The sequence below is a fragment of the Numenius arquata genome, chromosome Z (genome assembly GCF_964106895.1).
Source record: "Numenius arquata chromosome Z, bNumArq3.hap1.1, whole genome shotgun sequence".
NCBI lineage: Eukaryota > Metazoa > Chordata > Aves > Charadriiformes > Scolopacidae > Numenius > Numenius arquata.
This window is the reverse complement of record NC_133616.1, coordinates 35,253,781-35,275,025: the sequence shown is the minus strand read 5'-3', so window position 1 is coordinate 35,275,025 and position 21,245 is coordinate 35,253,781. Positions and strand designations below refer to the sequence as shown.

General features: G+C 36.8%; 1 protein-coding gene across 1 annotated transcript in view; it reads left to right on the top strand.

The window, feature by feature from the left end:
• The first annotated feature begins 1,624 nt into the window (after positions 1-1,624).
• ZDHHC21 (zDHHC palmitoyltransferase 21) overlaps positions 1,625-21,245 on the top strand; it is a 29,700-nt gene continuing 10,079 nt past the window's right edge. Inside the window, exons 1-6 of the mRNA XM_074166664.1 lie at positions 1,625-1,661; positions 1,749-1,778; positions 2,555-2,653; positions 5,374-5,485; positions 7,063-7,201; positions 16,578-16,694. Coding sequence (XP_074022765.1) covers positions 1,625-1,661; positions 1,749-1,778; positions 2,555-2,653; positions 5,374-5,485; positions 7,063-7,201; positions 16,578-16,694 — 534 coding nt within the window. The remainder of the gene's footprint in view (positions 1,662-1,748; positions 1,779-2,554; positions 2,654-5,373; positions 5,486-7,062; positions 7,202-16,577; positions 16,695-21,245) is intronic.

Here is a 21,245-nt window from a genome sequence, read left to right as displayed (position 1 = left end):
CACTCGACTGTAGGTCACCAACTTCCTCTCTTGTTGTTACTAGTCCCAGCCTTCCCTTAGCAGATTAACCAGCCTGTTGCCAAAGATGCCACTTGATCACTAGATGACACTACCCCACATAGTGTCAGGTGGATCCTGCCCCTCTTCCCTTGCAATTCTTGATCCTCAGAGAAGGTCCTGTGGATGTAAAAGCCAAGTCCTAGCTTTTGACATAAGCTGCACAACCAGTTGTTGGTCTGCAGGATCTGTCTCCTCCTCCTCAAGTCCTTCCTCTTTACCAGTAGGATGAAGGAGACACCATGTGGTCCCCAGGCCCTGGCCCTTGTACTCCAAGCCACGTAGCCATGCTTGATATGGTCCCCGTCTCCCTTGGCTATATCCTTGGTACCCATATGGAAGAGCAGCTGAGGATAATAGTCTGAGGGCCAGAGTTCTACCAGCCTCAGTAATAAGTCCATGGTATTCAGGACCCAAGCCCCTGGCAAACAGCAAACCTTGTCAGGTGACAGGTTGGGCTGGCAGAGGTCTCTCTGTCCCTGCAGCAGGGAGTTTGCTACCACTGTGCCTTGCCCTCTCCTGCCTGCGCAACCACAGGACTCCAGCACAGCCACCTCGGAAGCTTCATTCGACAGAGCTCCCTGTCTTTGCCTGCTGCCAAGGCTCAGAACCTGCTCTGTAGATCAGAGCTGCAAGTGGAGCAGGAACTGTCCTCCTGGTGCCAGAGCTCAGAAGCTCCCAGGCTTCACCAGACTCAACTCTTCCATGCCCAGCCTGACAAGCTGAGGCTCTGCCCCCTTCTCCTCAGTGCAGTGGGACTCTGCGTTCCAGTAGCTGCAGGGTCTTGGTGGGTATCTGGTCCGTCTCCTTTTCAGCATCCCTGATGTTGTACAGTCTGCTCGTCTCCTCCCGCAGCTTCTCTGTTTGATGAGACAGATCTTCTATCAGTGCACGCTTAGAATGATATATGCTGTTTTCTAGTTCTAAACCTGCAGGTTACCAAAGCTAACTTACAACAGAGGCACATTAAGAACTGGCAGATTCAGGAGTATAATACTACTTCATTTATATGTCTAGAGACTGAACATACATGTGTAGTATATTAATACCATGTATACAACAGGCTATGGTGCATGCAGTAACTAAAATTTAAAAAGAATAGTAAATATAGGTCTAAGTAGTTTTTATGATTATGGACTTAAAACCAACTTTAAGGGTACAGTAGCTGTACTCAGTATGCAACATCAGTTTACAAAACAAATGTTAGCAAATTTGATGGATTTTTAGGATAAAAGTAAGCACAATACTCTACTTGAATGGGAACACTATTACACTAGAATCTTGATGATAAATGTTACTTTTTAGTGAGATATAACTTACTAATGAAATAATAAAATGTTTCTCTTCCTGTTACTTGAACAGTGTATGTGGAATGTCTGTAAGTTTTCATTTAATTCCTTAAGTCAATAGCTGACTTTTTTTTTCCTATTTGAATGTATGTGGAACCCTGTAGGATGCGTGATACTGGTTAATTTACTCTTTTTTTTTTTTTTTAAAATATTTATTTATCTCTCTAGGATAATCTTTTTTTCCTGGGTTGTGACAGATTATTACCTGTTTGTGTTCAATGGGACGACGAATTCACTTTGTGGTTGACCCTCAGGGTTGGTGCTGCATGGGCCTGATTATCTTTGTCTGGCTGTACAATACAATCTTCATTCCAAAAGTCATCCTTTTTCCTCACTATGAAGAAGGACATATTTCAGTTGTGGCAATTTTGTGTAAGTCAATTTAACTTAGCCCTTTTTTCTACTAGTAAAAGTAGGATCTTTGGGCAGTAGTTAACGTACATGAGAAAGGTCAGAAAATACAGAATAAGGTGAAGGATAAAGATAAACAATAAGATAAAGGATAAGAGTACTTGGGTGGAGCCTACATTTTTATATTCTGAGAAGCTGAGACGTTTCCTTCGTTTCAGAGGTGTTACGGTAAAACTTGTTTGTGTGGAAACTGGGGAAAAGCATTAATACAGCTTTCAGATCATGTAGCTAGAACTTGTTGATAGAATTTCAGGCCCACAATTCTTAGTGCCTGTCAAAATTTGGGGTGGTAGAACTGATGGTTGACAAACTGAGTTTTTTTAGTTTTTTCATACATCCCTGGATGGGTCAGCTAATATGAGTTATGCTAAAAGGTTTTGCTGGGGAAAAGGCTTGAATTATAACTGCAACCAAATTTAAAGTGAAGATGGACTGTTGGGAATGTCCTTTCATGTAGAGACTTTGAAGTGTTGAATGATTGGTGCTTATTTGATAAGACAGTGGAGGAACTACTTCTTAAATACAGTAGTAAGATCATAGTGGCATCCTTCTGGTGCTGTCAAAACACTGTTCACTGCTACCTTTTCCTCTCCCTTTTTAAGACGGGGGAATACTTAATGTGGTAGAATGTGTAGTACCAAAAACATATCTGGAATTGAATGAGAAAGCTGAGTAATTTCCAACTCAGTGCTGAGTACATCTGAAAAAGACTAACAAATGCTTATTTATTTTTTCAGGTTATTACTTCTGCTCATTGTTTTGTATAGCTTCATTACTAAGAGCCTCAGTAGCTGATCCAGGAAAGCTACCTGAAAACCCAAAGATACCAATTGCAGGTACGTTGTTTCTGTGTAATTGAATAAAGGTTATTTTAATGTCCTCAAAATATTTAGGAATCAATTTGTTTTTGTGAGATTTGATGGAAACCATGAGCTGTCTCTGTTGAAGCCTATATTGTTAATGAAATTCAAATCGGTATGTCACTGTTAAACTTGTAAAGTTCTAGCACTTTCCCTTGTGTAGACTCAAAACTTCTTTTTCAAAACTGGTATACCATCAGAAGTTTAGTTATGTAGGAACTTCTGCTAGGAAACTTTTCTATGGGAAGAATCTTTTTGCATTCTGGGCTTCCAAACATTGCATATACTTCTAACATGATAATATTTAATAAAAAATGTTTAGAGATGGTTAATCATTGTAATTCTACAGCTTTTTTCTAAGTAAATTTATAAGATGTTGAAAGTGGTGGTAGAAGGTACTCTTATGCTGGATTTTACCTGTGCATTTTTTACACATTTTTTTTGGTGACTTGTGTTTGTATGGCCTGTTAACCAAACAAATGTGATACTGATCACATTGCCTGCTATAGAGTAGCAACTTCTGTCCTAGTGAATTTATCACGAAATTCCTGTATGGCATCTGATTCTCTAAAAATTGGAGGGAATTTGAAACCTTTCTCCACAGAGAAAGCCAACATTTTTATGAACTATTTGATGCTATTAAAGTGCTTGTCTAATGCATAGAGCTTTTACATAGCAGTTTAGAATGGAGTAGGGCTATTAAACAGCCTGGGTTTTGTCACACTAACAGAAAACACTTTTTGAATGTAGGAAATGTATCAAATGCAGCGAGGGGTGAATATTTCAGGCTTGTCTTGCAAATGTGGTGGATGCCAGGGGTAACATTTTGCTCTCTCTTCCTGATGTTAGTGAGAATCCAAGGTGATATGTTTGGAAACATGATCTGTTTAGCCTCAGCACTGCTGTTATGACGTGCACAAACTAGGCAACAGATAGCAGGAAGGGATGTATCTCTCTGGGATTCAGATGTGAAACACTGATTGCAGAAAATCTGTCAATGTTCTTTCTGGTACCTGAGACTTCGATCCAGTAAAATGAGAAGCAGCTCAGGCTTGGGCCCTGTGGTCAAGAGTTCTTGCTGCAGGAAGAACAACATGGGTTCTGCAACCTGAGCTGGAGAATGAAGACTCTCAGTATAGTTACAGAGAATGACATTACAATGACTGGATGTTGATTTACCTGCAAAATACCAGGACCAGTACAAATTCCCGTTGTGCACAAATGTTTCTTTTTTAAGAGATCCTTTTGAATGGCTCTCCAACCTCTTCATGCTCCATTCATTTCATATATCAATGGTACTTTATAGATACTTCTGAAAATGGAACACTTAGGCTTGACTGTGACATTGATACTGTGATTTGGTGTGGGCTATATCAGAGATTTTGTACTTTCTAAAGTAGCACTTCTGTGGTATTCTCTACGTTGAGAGGAAGATACTTTTTTGCACGGTATAAACTGTATCCAAAAATGAAGTTGGGGTGTTTCTGGGCTCTGCTGGTAGCTACCCTGTTAGGGAGTGACACCTTTGTGACACTGGATTTGTGGGAACAGATTGTAAATCACTTTCCATCTGGCATTATTACTAGTTTAATGATCTCAGATATTGGGCTTCTTTACTTCCACTGTCGAAATGTTACTCTACAGCAAGAAAGACAAGATTAGAGTTGCCTGCAGGTGGCTCAGAAGTGCTGAATTCAACTGTATTTTGTTTCCATAGGGACAGTGCTTTACTATATAAAATTTCAGAATGTCCTACTCTAAAATCTAAGCTTATTTATTTTCCCTGTGCAATTCAAGAGATTTCTCTGCATCAAAAAAGTTCTATTTAGGTAAAAACAACCAGACAAAGTATTTAAGATTCTCAGTCATGCCCCTATTTTCCTTCAAGACAGAAAGTGTATGGTTTTGTTAATAGAAGTATTACAGTGTTGGTGTGGTTTGTTTCCCATGTGAAGATGAACTTTCTGAATGTATCATTTGAATTCTCATTTTCAAAGTTTTCTTATAATTTGAAGATAAATTTGCAATTTGAGATAAATGATAGCTAACCTGAATAATAGTAGCTCCTGGAAGTTTCAGCTACTCAGTATCTCTGGAGATCAGCTTAAAGAATTTCACACTGGGCATCCAAAATAGTGCGTATTTTTAAATACAAGCCTATCCTCTGTCTGTTTTTTGGTTGTCTTATGTGTAACATTGCATGTTGTGAGATGCATGTCTTAAAATGCTTTGAGATGGGAGATGCTCCTAAAGGGTTCATTGTATATTTTACTGTAGTTAGCTAGCTGTGACAAATTCAAGTAGCAGTACTTCCTCAGGAGGTTTTGGAATGGCAGGGAGATTGTGGGGTGGCTCTGTCTAGCAGATCTGTTTTTTCACAGTAGACACGTAAGAAGAGAATTGAATTATGGTCTTCCTTGTTTGAGTGGCATCTTTTGTGCCATAGTAATTACTCCCTAGAAATATATAGAAGGAGAGAGGGTTTCGGAGAAGAAAACTGGCAGAGAGTGGCAGTAATGTTTTTCCTGTTTAATTAAGTTGGCAGTGGGAAAAAAAGTTTTTTATATGCTGCCTACCTTTCTCAGATCATAGTAAGATTTTTTTTTTTTCTCTTTGAATCAGTACTATATAGATTTATCATTAGCATGCTGTACTGAGTTTAAATCTCTCTAAGGTATCTTTAAATTTTCACCTAGAACGAGAATATTGGGAATTATGTAACAAATGCAATATGATGAGACCAAAGCGTTCACACCATTGCAGTCGTTGTGGACATTGTGTGAGGAGGATGGATCACCACTGTCCATGGTAAGACCAGGACATTCGTTCTAACAATCTGCTGTTGTTTTAGTGAATAATTTCAAAGTTCATGGTCTTGACTATTGCTCATTTGTCATATTTCTGTCCTAGTAGTGCTCAATCATTTAGGCATTTAGAGCAGGAAAAGAACAGCTTTGAGACATTCTTATGTCTGCAAGTAAAATTGACAGTAAGAGCAGTGTAACATTTAATCATTGTCAAATTGTTATATGCCATATAGTTTAGGAAAATTCACATCTTTTGTTTAAAGAATGGGAGTTTTTACTCCTAAAACTGATCTCAACATAATTAATTTGTAGATAGCAGATTTATATCATTTGTTGCAGTTTATTTTTTGATGCTGGAAAAAAATATTTTTTGTAGGAAATTAAACAATATTCAGGTTTCTTGGATTGAAAGAAAAGATTACAATTTTAACATAAGAGGGGATGCTCTTCATAATAATAAAAATAGATCAAGGTTTTAGACAGTTTTTGGTTTTTAGTTTACCAAATATCTGTGCTGGATAGAAAATGTTATAGACTCATACTATGCCCTGATTGTCATAGCCTCTCTGATTTTGTAGTGAAATTGCTTGTTTTGGTGTTTTCTAACTAGTTTCAGTCAAAATGAACTTATCTGGCTGAATTGTTTGTAGCTTCAATGAAATCAAACATTTCTTTCAGTAGTTCTGTAGTACCATTTCCAACAAGACAGCAATGATGAACTGCAGAGGACAGAATTGACATCAGGATTCTCCTATGTTGATTAGCGATTTGTCAAACTACCCTTTTTGTCAATCACTGCTTCAGAAAATAGTGCCAATACAGTGCTTTTGTTGTTATGGCTTAGCTTTGTACTGATGTTTGTGCCAATGCTTATATGAAATTGTGACCTGACCACATCTTTTGCATCAATGTAACTTCTGTGAAGCAGACTAGACCTGGATTTCAAAGGTTTTGAATCTGGTACGTAATATTTTTGAATCCTTGTGATTCCTTTACTCCGTTATGTTGGGAGTATGCAGGAGTCTGAATGGAGGTGCCTGTTCTGTCTTCTGTTTCCTAGGCTCCTTCCTTAAATCATGCTCATTTGTCATTGAGGTACCCTGTGATCACATTTATTTCAAACTATCTATTTGCATTTCCAGTTTTTGGACTTTACACAGTTTACAACCAGTGAAATATGTTGACTAGCAGAAGATAATAAATATTACTATGAAATTTTGCAGACTTTAAAAAAATAATTTTGTTACTTGAGTTTTACTTAACATTGTAGGAATATCTCTGCTACATGAAAATATGGAGAAATATGTCACCTATTCTAAGCTGTGATCTAAGTAATGTAACTTTTAATGGCAGTATAAGGAAATCACCCTTTACAGTAACTGTCATTTCTAACATACAGACTGTCACTTTGATTAAGAATGGAGTGATTAATCAGTAGTTCTTATGTTTGCTCATAACTTCTAATATTCTTATAACCTCTATTATAACTTCTCTTATTCACAGTAACTGCATATCATAAATGCAGTCTTAAAGTCGTTATATTTTTTGTCTTTATATGTACACTTTGTTTCTCTGCAGGATTAATAATTGTGTTGGTGAAGACAATCACTGGCTATTTTTACAGCTCTGTTTCTACACACAGATCCTTAGTTCCTATACACTGATACTTGATTTCTGCCATTTCTACTACTTTTTCCCTCTGAAAAAAGAAAACTGGGTAAGAATCTGTTTTCTCTACAAAGTGAATAAATACCTAGTACTGCAATGTAATTTATTTTGGTATCTAGTTACTATGTGTTTCTGCTGGCTCAATTGGTTAACAGTGGAGAGTTCATCTAGGTGTATGTTATCAAGTGAGCAAACTGATTTATGGTAAGTAAGTATCATTCTAAAAGGGTATATGATTTTTATGTGTTAAAAACACAATGTTGGTTTTCTTAGAAATCTAGGAAAGGAGGATGGAAATGGTTAGGTTTCTTCAGAAGTCATTAGTGAGTGCTGGGAAGAAGCAAGGTAACTACTTTAGGCATATTCGAATTTCTTTTTACTTTCTGCGAAGTAAACCTATAATCTGTGCAGAGTATACATCTATCCTAAGTCCCTATTTAAAAATGTTGATATTCCCAGAAAAATGAGAAAAAAACGTGATCATTCTGAAAGGAGAAAAAAATGTCCATTGGTTTTGAAGCAATATTTTGTGTTGCTCTGAAAAGGTCATAAGGGAGAATTACATTTCGTTTGTTTTACTTGGACTCCATGCTATTATCATATTTCAACATGTTGTCATGAGAAATGGAGTCGAGCACACAGGGAAAATGTACTTACAGATTGGAATAGAGTGAAAAAAATACGGAATTTCTTCCACTATGGATCTGAAGTTGTAAAGTCTCTGTGTCTGGTGCTCATTTATGTCTATTATCTGTAATGTTCAGAATATTCAAGAGGTTTGCTTGAAAGTTACTGAATGGTTGGAAGTGCTAGAATAGCAAAGCTGATGTTCTTTCTTTTGAAGAAAATGTTATGAGATCTTGCTCATAAAGAAACTAAAAATTTCTGCCTCAAATCTGAAATGGACTTTGTATTTGTACTGGACTGTAACAAATGCAAGTGCACTAAAGAGAAAAACCTAGAAAACAAGTTTAAAACAATTCAAAATTAGATAACATTCCAGATGTCCTAAGTGAAACAGCTAAGACCATCCCAGAAATTGATGGTTTACTCTAAATTTTGTTGAGATCTTTTCCAAGTACTGAAGTGCTGCAGGTTTCTTTTTTTTTGTTCTATATCGATGTGACACTCCAGCATACTCTCTGCTGATGGGTCACACCTGTCTTTCAAGGCTGCTGGAGACTGGCCTTTGGTTACGGGTAAGGCAAGTCGTGTTTTCCATTTTATTGAAGAACTTCAGTTTGCTATGTTATTTTTTTATCCTAAATGCTATAAAATAAAAATTTTAATTTCCTGAAAAATTCTTCTGGAGAAGAACGGGGCATAGCCTTCCAAGCTTATTTGCTCCCATGTCAGTCTGTAGTGTATGTGAAGGTGTTGTGTCAAAGGAGAGCTGAAAATGTAGGAGGACTATACTCCTTGGATCATCCAGAACTAATAAAAGCGTTATGTTCAAGTTCAGAGATACCAACTTTTTATTATATGGAATGTGGCAAAGTTGAGGATTTTTGCAAATCTGTCTTAGAATAGCTTCTATTCTAAAGGAATTTAATTTTAAATTTTTTTTAATCTATATGAATATTTCCATTTAAATGGTTTAAGGAACTCTAGAAATACAGAAAAGAGAAGAATTTGCTCTCTGCTTGGAGCATCTTTCCATAGACACTGCCTTGTAAACTGAGACAAACCTGTAAAATGTGTCTCTTAAAATGGGGTACTCACATTTTTCACTTAGTTTCCAGTTTTTTGCAGATAAGCTTTTAATATTCACCTTGTTTCACAGGCATTGTGAGATTGGAGAGAGCTATTTTGATTTGTTGTAGCTGCATTCAAGTTAAAAGGGATATGAAATTGCAGTCTTTCTGTATTAGTGAAGAAATCCGTCACCTAAGTAAAATTTCTTATGAATATGTTACATTTTTGGTTTTTGGAAATTTAACGTTTTTGAAAGGTAACTAACTGTAAATGCATTTGCTTCTAGTTTCAGTAGTTTTGTAAACTTCTTTTTAATTTATAAATTGTTAACCTACTGTATTTCTGGACAGAGAAATCTTCTATATTTTCTGTATTCAGAAGGCTTCCTGTGCACAGGGTTTGCAGGTTTCAAGTGCAAAGGCTTCTCAGTGATACTGATCTGTATACTGGATTGGGTATTGCAGTGCTTCTAGAAGGAGTGTTATTTTCCAAAGATAAAATCTTTGTCTGAAATTGGTTCTGCTTCTCTAATAGTGTAACTTAATGGAAGAATATTTCCTTTTGATTGTGAGAGTCCTCTGAATGTTCTAGCTTGCACTGTGTTTAGATAATGAACCCAAGTTCTGTTTGTTAGCCCTGCTTTTTAAAAACATGATGAAATGGAACCAAATTATTTGCTTGGTCTGTGCAAGAGAGGAATAGGGAAATCATGTTTACTTCAGATAGTTTACAACCTCTAAAGAGGTAATAATAAATATTTATTAATAATAACAGTTCAAAAAATGAATACATATAAAACTTTGTTCTTGATGATTTAACTGGGTTAATTCAAAGAATTTTGGAGAGAGGCCTACTTTTAATATCTACCCTTTAGAAGATGTGACAGGTTAGGAGGCAGAATACATAAGCAATAATTATTTTAACCCTGTTTAATGTAGTTGCCTGAAGAGTGGATCAGGTTCACATGTTTCGCTGCCAAAATTTACACGGAGTCATAGAAAAAACGGAGTACTTTTTGTTCTGTTTAGTTCTGTTTTGTTTCAGCTGTGAGGTTTTTAGCTTTATCAATTTGCATATATGGACACTTCAGATGACACTCTTCCTTTTGAAAAGGTGGTTCTGTGTTATAGTATATAAGATTCTGTGCCCCAGAGAGATAAATGTGTTTATACCTTAGTAGACACAGCAGATGTGGGTTGTTCAGACCTTTGTTAAGTCTAGTATTACACGGAATAGTATTTAGCTTTCTCAGTTTTTCAGCTGCAGGATTGGGGGGCACACACTGAAGTACATAAAATTAAGAGTAATTTGTCTGGGTGTCTAGTCAATATATCATAGAATCATATAATAGTTTGAGTTGGAAGGGACTTAAATCTTATCCAACCCCTCTGCAATGAGCAGGGACATTTTCAACTAGATCAGGTTGCTCAGAGTCCCATCCAGCTGGACCTTGAATGTTGGAATCTATCACCTCTCTGGGCAACCTAAGCCAGTGTTTCAGCATCCTTACTGTAAAAAATTTCTTCCTTATATCTAGTCTAAATCTACCCTCTTTTCTAAACAGTTTGTCCCCATCTTTCTTGTAGGGGCCCTTTAAGTACTGAAAGGCTTCAATAAGATCTCCCCAAAGCCTTTCTTCTCCAGGGTGAATAACCCCAGCTCTCTCAGCCTGTCCTCACAGGAGAGGTACTCCATCCCTCTGGTAATTTTTGTGGCCCTCCTCTGGACCCGCTCCAGCAGGTCCATGTCTTTCCTGTGCTGAAGACTCCAGAGCTAGACGCAGTGCTCCAGGTGGGATCTCTCCAGAGAGAAGTAGTGGGGCAGAATCACCTCCCTTGACCTGCTGGCCATGCTTCTTTTGGTGCAGCCCAGGATATGGTTGGCTTTCTGCAGGTACACATTATCGACTCATGTCCAGCTTTTCATCCACCTGGAATATATCTGTCATCTGAAGATGACATCAGAGCCCACTTAAGCTGATTTTTTAAAGTGTGGCTAAGGATGTGATGCCGAGTAACTTTGTTCCACAGAATAATTTGTCAGAATTACATAGTTTTGATGGGACCAGTGAGACGATTTGCTTACGATTTTAGGAAAGCATCGTGAAAATTTTTTTTAGTCCTTGTATATCTATTAAAGCTGAAATACCACAGCATTCCAGAGACTTCAGTACCTTCTACCTTTCATGGAAGTGCTATTCTTTGTCAAAATTTTGGCTGTAACCAAGAGCTTAACGTTTTCTGAATTGGAAGGGGATAGCGTTTAGCACAAATTCAGAAAACTGGATAATTTTTTCTAAACAGCCATCTGGAATTAGCTTACTTCTTGCTCATTAAAAATACTTGTGAATTTTTTGGCAGTGTGCCTTTATCTTAATTTTTATTCTTTGGATATAAAATACTACATAACACAGAAGCTGTAGAATTAAAATTGCTTTTCATGCTGTTGTGAAATAATCATTTTATCACAGTACTGATGAATGCATTATGAAAATATGATCACTGTATGCATGTTAGTATTTCCTTCTGGATGAAAACTCGTGTTTTTTAAAGCTATTATCTTTAGAGACTTAAGTAAGAACAAAACAAACATTTTTAATTAAGTCTAGTACAGTAAGGGTGATAGGTATAAAGTTAATGGAGGAAGCAATTTCAATAGAGATACAATCTTTCAACTTCAGATCTTATAGCAGAATAATGCTTCATAGTATTCTTGGGTCTTGTAATTGATAGTCAGAGATTGATTGTTATTGCTGCTGTTTGTCCAGCAGGAGGAGTACAATTACTGCTAGAAATAAGGAAACGGTGATTAAATTGTCTATGTGAGATCCTAGCAGAAGAAAAATAATTCGATAAAGCAGCATATAAATTCTTCTGCTAGCTTTGGTGATTTTTAGAGGCTAAGGCTGCAAAGTTCTTAATTTTGCATCTTCATTAAAAGACATCAAGGTCAGAAATACTGTATCTTTTAGGAAGTACTTGATATTGTGGATAGTGAGATGCAAAGAATAAATACTAGTCTTCTCATGACTACATAGTAGCTCTCTGCATGGCTGTGCTGGCACAGATTCTAGACATAGCTGGTGAAATAGAAGCAAAAATAAATGCTTTGGCAGTATATTTTACCTGATTCTTAGAAGGCTTCTAATCTTTTCAGCAAAAGAAGTTTTGCTGATACATTCTGTTTGCTAGAAATGTTGCTAGAATGATTGTTATAGCAAAAAACACTGACATATGAAAACCTAAACCCCTTTGCTCTGATTTGGTTTTATTTTGTTCCTGGTTCTGCAGTTATCTATTGTGTATTATGAAAATATTGTTACTTAACTAATTTTTGAAGTATTCTGAGCTCTGTTGGTAGAAAGGGAGGAACATTATGGAGGAAGCATGGCAATATCATCCTGCTCTGTCTGAGACTCAGCCTTCCCAGTTCCAAATTAAAGGTGTTGGGAAATATTCGTTAGACTTTTTGAGAAGGTGATTTAGAGTGATACTTATTTTGATATTATGTATTAACTAATATTAATTAAAATCTGGAAATATGTATAATCCAAAGTCCATTTATTTTGTAAAGAGAATCTAAAGGAAACCTTTTCTCTTAGGGTCATGGAATGACCTACAGGATGTGAGAGTTTTTGGGAAAATGAAAATACATCAAAGTTTTCCTTCTCAGTGTTCTGCAAAACTGACTTAATCCTCCTGTCTTCCTGTATTACTCATTTAGTAGACCTGAAATGGTTTTGAATCAAAAAGTGCTTTACATAAACATCAGTTGTTCTTAATAATAAATATCTCTACAAAAGGCTTATTAGAATGCAGCTTGTGTTCGATGAATTAATTTTCTTTTTTTTTTTTTTTTTTTAACATGAGTGAATTTTCTCCTTTGTACCTCTCTTTCCTCTTTCTTCCTGCAAAACCTGCAGTCTGTATTTTTTGTTTTGCTTCTTTGAGTTCGACAGCCTGGCTTTGTTCTGTATTCTGCACTGGTTTTATGATAGCCAAGTTGATAGACTGACTTCGTCACCAGACTGGGACAGACATCCTGGTCATTTGCAACTGAGAATAGACAAGCAGGTTAGCATGTGTTACGTGAATCCTTTACCCAAGAGAAAGATGAAGTATCTTAATATATTTTGTTAGTATATTAATTTCTGTGTATATCATATTTCAGCAAAGAATCAAGACTGAATAAATGAATCTTACATCGAAAATGAAAATTTATGAAGATTGTTTTTCACTTTGTCTCTTCTATAACAGATACAATAGTCATGTGCTTGTCCTGCTGAAAGCTCTTTCCTGTGTATAGAGCATGCTGTTTTTGAAGGAATACTGTAAACCCTTGAAAATAATAACCCAATACTGCAAATGGCAGGGACCCGTTAATGTGGTCAAATCATTGAATATGATCTTGAGCTGGACCCATCATTGTTTTTAACCTCTCCTGTGTGAAAGCATAAAGCTATAATAGCTGCTTTCCTAGTCAATGGTAACATTCGTCCATAACAGATGATGCTCACAAATGAAGACAGGGCATGTGCTCTGCTATGAGCTTGGGGAAGTCTCATGTGAGTCTGTCATGGATACTGGCTTTTTGTGGGATGTATTGGTACTGCCTATTAAGATAAAGATGCCAGATCTCATGGTTTGTAATCTGTTCCTCAACATAATCCTATAGGCGTACACTTTGTTTCTTATTTTGTGACAAGTTTCTGTTTTACACATTTCTAGCCATGTTTATAAGTTGCCAAGAATCATTGCATTTTGACTGGATGGATAGGAATAGTAGTTAAAGGGAACTTAAAAACCTTTAGAACAGGTGACAGCCTCGGGGGAGGGCATGTCTGAGCTATATAGGAAGTGCTAAGTAGAAAGACAACGACAGCAACCCATGTGAACTGAAATTTTGGCAGAGCGGTTAGGCTGTGATGTTGACAAAAATGAGAGGAGAAAGGGGCTACCTGAAGGGCAGCTCTCACATTGTTAAAACTGTGCATTTAACATACGTGCTAAGGCCATGTATGTCAGCCTGGCCCACAACATGGGAAAAAGCTGCTATGGGACAAAACCATCTTGTGCCATGAGAGAGAGTTTGTCCATTGGTGATGTTATCTTACGTGTGCTTATGCTTTGTGTCTCAGGCTGCCTGGTTCTTTCTCTTAGCACAGATAGTGTGATTCTGGAGGTTGTGAGGGGCAGGCTGTCTCAGTACTCTCACTGCACTGAGATTGGTGAGTCCTAAATGGTGTTTGAAGAAGAGAATCTGTTCAAAATGCATTGAAAGAGGGATTGATTTATTATTGACTAGTCTTGGGGGTTGATTTATTATAATTTAGATTGATTTTCTTGGCTGGGAAAATAAGTTTTATCAGTTCTGAGAAAGGAAAATAAAAACAAATTGCATTGACATTTTATGTAAAGCAGCAACATCCTAAATAATAATAATAATTGTTATTATTATTGTGATTTAAATGGATTTTTTAAAATCGTATATTTTTTTTCTGTTTTCATCAAGTCACATGTTTTTATTTCAATGCAGAATTGTGAAAGTAGCTCTGTTTTTAAGGTATGATTACCAGAAGACTCTCTGCCTGCATACAGTTTGATTTTCTACAGAAAAATGCTGTTCTTAGGGCCCAGTATTGATTTCCAGGTCATCATTGCCTCAGAGTGTTTGATTCCCCGAGGGCAGTGTAATGGCTAGAAAAAACATTGGTAGTGTCACCTCTTCTTGCTAGTAATTCAGCAACCCCCAGTCTTTTGCAGTAGATGCTTTCATCTTTTAGGGAGGGAGGGCGGAAGGAAGGAGTAGTATTCCTGTGTCTTCACTTCAATATGAAAGGTCTTTCCTTTTCTATACCTCTAGTTTTAACACGAGTTAGAAGGGCCAAATGCAAAATGCAACCTGCCTTCTTTATGCTAGGATTTTCTGTTGTCATGTGTTGAGTGATGTCTCTCTTTCCTGCGGAAGATGATGCTCAAGAGAAGGAACTCTTCTAATTAGAGGCGGGGGGGGGGGATGCTAAGATCTGTGTTAAACTTTTTTCTGATGGAGGAGTGAGATGCTAGATCCAGAATGTGACTTCACCGTTGGCACTCTTCTCTTACATTTCAGTGTTTTCTATCAAGTTGAGTTTGAATATGATAAAACATTTCTGATATAATAAAACAACATACCTATGAACATATGAAGAGAAACTATTTTACAGCTAGTAGAACTAGTGTCTTACCTTGCTTTTTGTTAAAGCTTGGTGGGCTGATGGAAAGAGAAATAAAGATTAGTATGAATGCTTTTATTTTGAGTTAATTTAACTTTGAATTAACTCATTAACTGAGTAAGAAGAGTTTAGAAAAAAAAGAAAATGAAGCATATATTTTCTACAGCAGCAAGAAAGGCCATTACTAACACGAGCTGGCTTACCAGTTCAGAAAAGACTGATGGGGTTTGCTTTTTGTTTTATCTGGTTTAACTGGTGATTTCTATGTGTTCATTAAATACTGACTTTCTTCACATGTTTAGTAGCCAGTATAAACTTTTCTCCTGAGTTTTTATTTTGAACCTTTATGGAAATAATTTAAATCTAAAATCTTCTTTGCTAAATATAATTTGCTTTAACTATTCTCTGTTTAATTAAAACCCAGTATTCCTGAATCTGAGAATTCGTCTTCCTTAAGTCCTACTGGTTGAATGTAAAGAAAGAAAGATCAAAAGCAGTGGTTGTATTTTTTATTTATTTTTTTTTTCATTCAGTTCACTTTTATGTTCTGGTTGTAATTTAAAGTTTACTTGAAAGGTTTTAATAGTTTCCTGCTGTGATCTGGCTTCTCTAAGTGGAAAAACAGATGTGTACATTCAAAAGACAGCCTTGAGAACATAATCGTAACTTATAAATAAGAGAATGGGTGTGTTAACTCATTATCAGAGGTTAAGATGGGGTGTGAACTCGCAGTACATCTACAGTAACTGCCATGTACAAATGTTTTCCTGTGATAAAAATAAGGTGTTTTATCCTTTGAAAAAGAGCTGTAAAACTCCTTTACACTTTTCATATTTTCTGCTGGGAGAGAGCAGGCTTTCCAGAGCAGCTGATACAGTAAATTCATATCCTCCTGTACCCTGAGGCAACTTGGTTGTGCACCCATATGAAAATAATCCAGAAAAGGTCCAAATTTAAAAGACAAAGATAAATTAATGTTGGATAATAGACAGCATTACAGTGAGACCAATCCACTACAAAGATTTGGATTTTGTAGGTACCATCTTTAAAAGTCAAGCTAGGAATGTTGTTATTTTTATTACAAAAGAGGTGATGTTAAAATGAAATTGGCTGTGGCTAGGAGCTGAAATACAGGAGTCTTACAAATCAGACTGTTTAACAGAATGAGTTTCTTATGTTTTGGAGGTTCTGTGTAGCAATTTGGCACAGTTTGAGATGGAAGAATCAGAAGTAACCCATTTGAGCTTAATCTATTCCCAAACCTTAAATACCTGAATGAGTTTTTTTAGCAGTCTGGAAAAAAAACACAACTGTGTACGTGTATAAATAAATGATTAGTGCTTTATAATTTTAGCACATAAATGTATCAATGATTTGGAACGTAGCTTAAAAATTCAGTATTTGCCTTTAGCTGTAAGTCTTTGGAACAGCTCTTATCTAGTGTTTCCACTTGGTTCAAAGACTTAAATTAACTTGTAAGTGCTAAAGTTTCTCTCTTCTTTCTGTCTTGTTCTAGGATGTTTTTGTATTTAGACATGAACTTGCTCTCCTAAGAATATCTGCCTTCATGGGTCTAATAATATTAGGTGGAATAAGTGGACTCTTTTACACTCAGCTAATGGGTATTTTCACTGTAAGTATCTTAATTTTAGAAGTATATATTAGTTTTATTTTCAATAAAATTAATTAAAGCGGAAAAGAACATTGCATTTAAGGGAAGACTAGAGAAACCCTTGCAGTATGAGACACCTATTTGGTATGTGCTCTGTCAAGACTCTTGTCTCCAAAGAAGTCTTAAGTCTTCTAACAAACAAGTGTCTAATAATTCACTTATCAAGGCAATTTCCTGATTTGTATTAGTAAAATAAAACCATACATTTTCCTAGAATTGTGCAGAGTACAAGGTACGTATTTGTGGTTTGTGATTTTTGTTTTTATTTTAAACTTTCACATGCCCTGGTCTCAATTATTCTTTGTGACAGTGAGGCCCACTGATAAATCATACATTTGGAGAACACAGACTTTTTGTTAAGTATTTTAATAAATATGCTTATGTTCATATCTCTTCGGTTACTCACTAATCTTTGGAATGGGATCATGTACAATTTACAGTCCAAGTGCATATTCTGTATTTAAAGGCACAGGAAAAAAATCCTGTGGGTGGAAAAATTTTCCAGTTAAATGAATTTGGTAATTTAATAAATACCTATAAGAAACAAGCTTTTGTTGCTGTAACATCCTTTTTTGGACATTAGCAGTTAATTGCTGCCAGTGAATTCTTTAAAGTTATGTTGAGAATCCAAGTGTTTGAAGTACTGCAGTGTTGAATAGAGGCAGTACGTTAGTTGGATCTGTACATGTCTGAAAGGCTCTGTGACCTGGTCTGCAAAACTTTTTTTTAAAGATGATAGCATACAAGATAAATCTGAGATTTCATTTTGGGATTATGAGGGTTTACATAGTATTAACCTTTGTAGGTGCATAATGGAAAACCTCCTAACTGTATTATGTATTATTAATTCCTTTGTATGGAATAAAGGCCAAAAATTACTGTATCGTTTTTCCTGTAATGTTGCTTATTGCTTTTGTTGTACTACCTTTACATAAGTTTACTGCCTTCTGCTCTCTGTGTGACTGTAGCTATGCTGTGTATTATTTTTGCCATCCTCCAGCTGCCTTACCAGACTGCTTTCTGCACTATCTGTCAACCCCAAGGTCTACAGATTTATCTTTGTGTCCCTTTACTGTGTGCCTGATTTCTATCCCAGGGTCTTGCTGACAGATTCTCACCTCCCTGTTAAAATGCTGGCACACAGCCTTTGTGTCTGTGTCCTCTAGAGTTTGGATTTTTTTCTAATCTGATACTATGCCTTGCTGGGTGTCTAGCTGAAGTGGTGCAGACATCTGAATTCTGCTCATCCTTACTCACAGTAGTGGGAGAGACAGAAACTCAGGGAGCCTGAGAGTTCAGATTCTGAAATATGGACGTCTTTTTAGTCTCTGTTAAATGGAGAAGAAACAAAAAGCCATGTGATTGGTACTACGCTAAATACAGAAATGATACAGAGGAAAACAAGGAAAAAAATCTAAGTCTACCATTCTGTTCTCTGTGCTGCCAGAAGCTGGACTAAATTTTGGCAGTGGCAGTCAGCATCCGTTCAGATACTTTCAGTATACGTGAAATTAAAACTCTCAGACTGAACCTGATTTTCTCAGATACACACGAAACTTGGGCCATCTCTGTTCTGTCACAGGATACCAACTGTGCTGCCTCTGCAACAGGCATGAATCCCAGTGTGTTCTTTCACTGTGCTGAACCTTAACACTGTCAGGCTGCTACCACCACTGCAAACTCTTATAAAGTGCTGTAAAGCCCCTTTATTCTTTGTCAGTTGTATAATACACTGTGAAGTACATCCCATTGCACTTCCTGAGCTGGCCACTACCCTGGAACAGATGTGGGCTAAATAGCATTTTCAAGTCCAACCTCCTTTTATGTGCTCAAATCATAATTCTGTGGATGGCTGAGCTGCAGTATGCCTGGATACTCCCTTTTGTCCTCTTTGCCAAACTTTGCAAAACAAACACATCACAGGAATTGCAGATATGGATGGCCTATGAGAGGCAGATGCTGGAAAGTACAGATCTTCTGTGTTAGGGTCTCCCACTGCACCCTGTCTGTAGCAGAGGGGCTATTGTGCTTGCCTCATATGGACAAGTTTTTAGGTTTGGGATTGCTGGGGAAGTAGAAATCCATCGTTGGGATCTCCAAACTCTAATTCATTCACACCATGTGGATGCTGTTGCATTGACTTGTTGAAGAACGTAGGTCATGTAGTCCATCCCCAGCTCAAAGCATTCGCATCCCAGCAGCACAGTTGTCTTCTTCCTTTTAATTCCTTTTTTTTTTTCTTGAGTATAGAATTGGCAAGAATAAACAATGTAGTCATTTTGAGGAAATCTGCTTGGGAGCAACTGGTCAGACTTCAAATGAACAAAGACAAATCTGTTCAGTGAGGTTGTGCTTAGTCAGGAAGTTGTGTCAGGAAATCTTTCTGTGCAAAAGGTTTTTGATTGTCACCATTTGCACGGTGGGGATTTGCTTCCTCCATAAGCACTTACTAACAGCTTTGGCTAGCCAATGGAAAAGGTAGAGGAGAGGGCAGCAGGTGAGTGAGTAGTTTCTTTGTAGGCTCCCCAAAGTCACACCTGTGATGCACAGGATAGGGAACCAAAGAAACTGGGTGGTATACCTACCCACAGTGCTGAGCGCAGGGCGTGGGAGACGTCCACGTCCTGTAGAAGCAATAAACCGTGATCAGTAAGAGACTGTGATGTTCCTACTGTGTACTGTGCTGCAGTTACTCTTCAGCGTTTAACCTTCCTGTATAAACTAAGCAGATTGTATCTGAAAGGAGTTCTATGTAAAATAATGAATTAATGATGAAATTAAGCTTAACTTAGTATTAAGTTACAGATCAAAATTTATTTAACAGCAGAACACAATAACTGAAGTGTGATAGTACAGACCCAAGGTTAATTTAAAAGAAAAATACTTGAAGGCATAGATGCGCACAGTTAAAGAATTCATTTTATATTAATTGCTTTGTAGCTATTCTTGAGAGCATTAATTTCAGTGATTGCTGAAGCTGCCCAGAGATGTGTGCAAGACAAGTGTACAAGAGCATGGGTCTTTTGAAAAAGGTGAAGCAGAGCAGCTCTTACTTGTGCTTGTGCAGGATAACAAACATTTTCCTGGTTCATGCTCCGTGTCTGTGTTTGCAGTTTAACATCAAGCCAAGATTAGTTCCATAAGCTCCTGGATAAAATTTAATTTTAAATAATAGAGCCAATGAGCATTGCAGCTATGTCATCTAAACTTTAACTGATACATACTGTTACTAAATGATTTCAGCAAGTTCAAGTTTGTTGGGGTTTAGTGTTATTATTTACCTGTATTTCAAATCCTGACAAAATTGTACTTTTGGAAAGAAAAATAAACTCAAGATTTATCAAACTTTGACCCTCTTGTAGCAAAACTTCCTGATTCTCCATAAGGTAAGCTTCCTTGACCATCGTTATATAATTTTCCAGAAACCAAGCCAATAGTTTCTGTTTTGTCTAAGTAATATAAAACTAAGGATAACTTTTCTCCGGGAGTATTGGACATGCATATTAAAAAATCCCCAGTTTTCAGTCTTTCAGTATCTTCTACATACACAGAATTTGCTCTGCTTACTGTCAGTCTCACAGAAGCAATATGGGATAAAGAAGCCACAGAGTTGTTTGTCCTCATTTAGCATTATCAATAATAAGGAACTAGGTGCTGAAGTGGCAACTTCTTCATTGTTTATGATTGATTTCCACAGTCCAATGGCTCTGCTCAGGTGGAAATGATTGGAATGTAGCATGCATTGTGAAGCGTGATACATACCCTTGGTCAGAGCTCGTGCTGATTCTTCATATTTACGGAAGTTTATCCTTTTGCGAGTGCAGCAAGATACATGAAGTTGATCTTTGTATACAGCATTTTTATAAGCAGAGTTGCACTTTACTGTATTTGAGCTAAGTGATAGCTGACAAACCGTAAGAATGAGCAGAAGTGTTTTAATAGGATTTTAAGGGGGAATACTGGCATTTTCTCCTCTTTGATAAATTTTTTCAGAAGTCAAAAAATGTTACCCAACTAAATATGTAGTGGAAATGGTATATCTGATATACTGCAGTGTGGAACGGGGTGGGAAAGCAAAGCAGTACATTATGAAGTGCAGGTGAAATATTCCGCCATGTGTGCTGGCACTTTCCAGAATTCAGTGGTGGTATGCATGTGACTGATCTTCTGTGCCTATCATTGCGAAACTCTCATTACTTATAACAGTAGATGGATTATGTAGAAGTTCTTTAAGAAAAAAAGGCTTGTAATCTGCTGTTTACCATGTTTCATGTGTGTTCAACAGATACTAAGATGCTTGGAAAAATTGTGCTCTCTGGTAAAAATAAAATCTTTGTAACTTGAGTACTCAGATCTGTCTCTTGCACAGAGTATTTTCTTAAGGCTGTACTGCTTGAGAAAGTGATTAATAGACCAAGTTACCTAATATGCAGTAATTTCTCTAAGTCTGTTTACCAACTCTCTTACTGTGGTATCACTGTTAGGGTATCATTAGCATAAGGCTATTCATAT